At 53.6% G+C, this 3438-nt stretch overlaps 1 protein-coding gene across 1 annotated transcript in view; it reads left to right on the forward strand.

Moving 5' to 3' along the window:
- Positions 1-3438, forward strand: part of HMOX2 (heme oxygenase 2) — a 35309-nt gene that overhangs the window by 31148 nt on the left and 723 nt on the right. Inside the window, exons 2-4 of the mRNA XM_019660260.1 lie at positions 241-365; positions 1531-1648; positions 2032-2523. Of these exons, the coding sequence (XP_019515805.1) occupies positions 280-365; positions 1531-1648; positions 2032-2523 (696 nt within the window). The 5' untranslated portion in view covers positions 241-279. The remainder of the gene's footprint in view (positions 1-240; positions 366-1530; positions 1649-2031; positions 2524-3438) is intronic.

Raw genomic sequence — 3438 nt, forward strand, 5'->3', positions numbered from 1 at the left:
GTGGAGGGCAGTGTCACTGGCCCTCATATGTGGGATCCGAACCGGGGCCCTCTGGTGTCCCAAGCCAGTTCTTAACCATCACGCCACTCGGCCGGCCCGGCAGAGCTTTATTTCTAAAGAAAACACCCCTGAGGCATGTGGGTGACTCCTCAGTTAAGTGACTCAGAGGGCAGAGCCGGCAGGTGTTTGGGGAAGTGACTGCTGTGGGCGCCACGTCACTGGCTCCTTGTGTGTCTACAGGACCAGAGGAGTAAGGGCAGCAAGAACCACCCGGCAACGATGTCAGTAGAGCTGGAGACCTCAGAGGGGGTGGACGAGTCGGAGAAAAAGAGCTCCAGGGCTCCAGCAGGAGAAAACCACACCAGGTGAGTGATGGCCGTGGGCCTGCCATGCCCAGCACACTTGGCTGTATATGTGCTGGAGGCACTGGGGTGCAGTCAGGAGCTGTGCTGCTGTGGCTCCCAGAACACCTGGTGGGACAGCAGGGACATCAGACAGCACTGTAGGCTGCTCAGGACAGGCACCGCTAGGAGTGCCGAGTAGCAGAATTTAACAGTGTTCCTGGTCCTTTTGTCTTCTTAAAACCATAAGTGCTTGATCATCTGGGGCAAGAAAGGGTAATCAGAGGCAAAGCTGGCACCTTTTCTGGTGTCTTCCACCCCGTAGAATGTGGGAGCAACTCCAACTCCAGGGGTTTTTCTTACTGGGCAGGGCCAGTTCACTCTAAGCCTCAAATTATTGGGGCCTGTTCTTCATTGTTCTTATCCTCTCGTTATAGCCTTGTCATTGGCAAAGTTCTTTTTTATATCTTGAAATAATTGCTAATATTAAATGATTCTCAGCACATGGGTGATACGAGCTAATCTCCTAAAGAAGCCAGCAGAGGCTGGGCTGTGACAGGCCAAGTTTTTCTCACTCTAGTGGATGTATTGTGTGGACACACATGAGCCCATGCCCAGTGTCACCATCTTTAGTGCCATGCATTCTCTGCCTTGTCTGGTATTGGCATCTTTTAGCACAACTTCATTCTGTGTAATTTTATTATGCAGCACACATGGCTTCAACCTCTTTGGCCTTTGTCTCATTCTCATCCTACATTTGGGCTAGGTAGGAGGAAGGTAGCAAGGCCACCCTAGGAGATCCAGCCAATCCTTCACAGCGGCATGGATTCCAGCAGCTGGCTCTTCCCTGGAGAAGTCAGCAAATACTATGCTGACTTCTGTGTCAGCACTGTGTGTCTCTTCGAACACTAGGTGGCCACAGAAGCAAAGCCTCATTCATTTGGGTGGTTCAGAGAGATGGTACTATTGAGGAGTAGACCACAGTCATCCGGTGTGTTACCTAAGGCCTTGGAGGCAGACTTAACATCTGCCTGCTCTGTGTCTCCTGGCAAGACGCTGCATCCATGCTGGAGTTGAGTTTCTGAGCAGCCCCTGCCTCCAGCTCAGCAAGCAGACGCCCTGGAGCTGGGAAGGGCTAATTCACACACACACACATGCACACACACACACACACCCCATGTCTCCACAGAATGGCTGACCTCTCCGAGCTCCTGAAGGAAGGGACCAAGGAAGCACATGACCGGGCAGAAAACACCCAGTTTGTCAAGGACTTCTTGAAAGGCAACATCAGGAAGGAGCTGTTTAAGGTCTGTGCCTTGGTCACAGATGGGGTCGGGTTGGCGGCCTTAGTCCCAGGAGCTGCTCCAAGGGGGAAGCTAGGCTTTCCTTATGCTCCTCTCTTTTTTGACATCAGGCTGTGGTATTGGTGGCTTCAATGGAATAACATGGTGATGTAAAGGAAGCAAAAGTATCCACATTCTAAAAAATTCACCATGTTATTCTTTTAAGAAGCATAAGAGTTTCCTGGGTGTGTGAAATAATTTACTATATAAAAAGGGGCCTTTGGGATTTGGAAGGTGGGGTGCTGCTCGAGTCTTTGACTCTAGCTGCTCAGATGCGGTGGGTGGTAGGCTCAGGGGCTGCCAGCTAAGGCTCATAGCCCATGGTCTCCCCCCATTACCCTCAACAGCTGGCCACTACTGCACTTTACTTCACATACTCAGCCCTTGAGGAGGAGATGGACCGCAACAAGGACCACCCTGCCTTCGCCCCCTTGTACTTCCCCATGGAGCTGCACCGGAAGGAGGCGCTGATCAAGGACATGCTATATTTCTTTGGTGAGGACTGGGATAAGCAGGTGCAGTGTTCAGAGGCTACCCAGAAGTACGTGGAGCGGATCCACTATGTGGGCCAGAAAGAGCCGGAGCTGCTGGTGGCCCATGCCTACACCCGCTACATGGGGGACCTCTCTGGGGGCCAGGTATTAAAGAAGGTGGCCCAGCGGGCCCTGAAACTCCCCAGCACGGGGGAGGGGACCCAGTTCTATCTGTTTGAGAACGTGGACAACGCGCAACAGTTCAAGCAGTTCTACCGGGCCAGGATGAACGCCCTGGAGCTGAACCTGAAGACCAAAGAGAAGATTGTGGAGGAGGCCAACAAGGCCTTCGAGTACAACATGCAGGTACTGCTGGGGGCTAGGCGGGACGGGGCCTGACAGCACAAGGCAATCCAGAGCTGCTAGAACAGGCATTGGTGCATTAGGACAGATGACCTGCAGCCTACCTGAGAGAGAGTCAGGGGACCATGAGGGCATGAGCCCAGTGATGGCTCCGCCTTATTTGATAGCCTGTGTGTGGTGTTCTGGGAAGGGCAAGGCCCCAGCAGGAAGCAGGCTGGAGGAGAATGGAGCTGTCTCCCCTCTCATCACAGTATTCGGGTTTTGAGGAATGGAGTTCTTCCTTTTTAGCAAGGGTTGCTATGTAAACTCCTCCTTGGTAAGTTCAGAAGAGAAATAAGGAGAGCGAGGAGCATAACTCAGTTTACAAGTACCCTTTACATGGGGCCGAGGCTGGGGAGGCTGATTCTGTCCCAAGCCCAGGCCGGCCCTCAGCACCAGGAAAGCGGCCGTGATGGGTGTGAAGCCCCAGCCTGACCACAGGCCCATCAGCCCTCTAGTCTGACGTCAGTGGGCCTCCAGGGGCCACTCAGAATGGGTGACCCCTGCTGGGGCCTCATTGTCCCACATTCCTTTTTCTGTTGTTTTGCTAAAAATAACCAGTGGCTGGAAGTGAGTAATTACCAGTGCTCACGGAGTGTCTCAGCGCAGCGCTCTGGCTCTCATGTCTGTGCCCTGATAGTTTCAGTTGTGGGCTGTGTACGGTCAGTGCCCAGGGAAGACCCACTACAGTCAGTGGCCATGGGTGCTAGGCAGCACAGCACGGCCACACCTCCCAGAGCTCGTGCGAGGGAGAAGCGCCAGGTCAGTGTGGCCGCCCCTGCCTGGACCTGCTGCTTTGCTGGTTTGTACTCTGAAGCAAGCCTCACCTGCTCCAGCTCCCTCTGCACAGGGGAGGAGAGAGGCTTTTCTTTTTTTTTT

This window comes from Hipposideros armiger, unplaced genomic scaffold (assembly GCF_001890085.2).
Source record: "Hipposideros armiger isolate ML-2016 unplaced genomic scaffold, ASM189008v1 scaffold_315, whole genome shotgun sequence".
NCBI classification, from domain to species: Eukaryota; Metazoa; Chordata; class Mammalia; order Chiroptera; family Hipposideridae; genus Hipposideros; species Hipposideros armiger.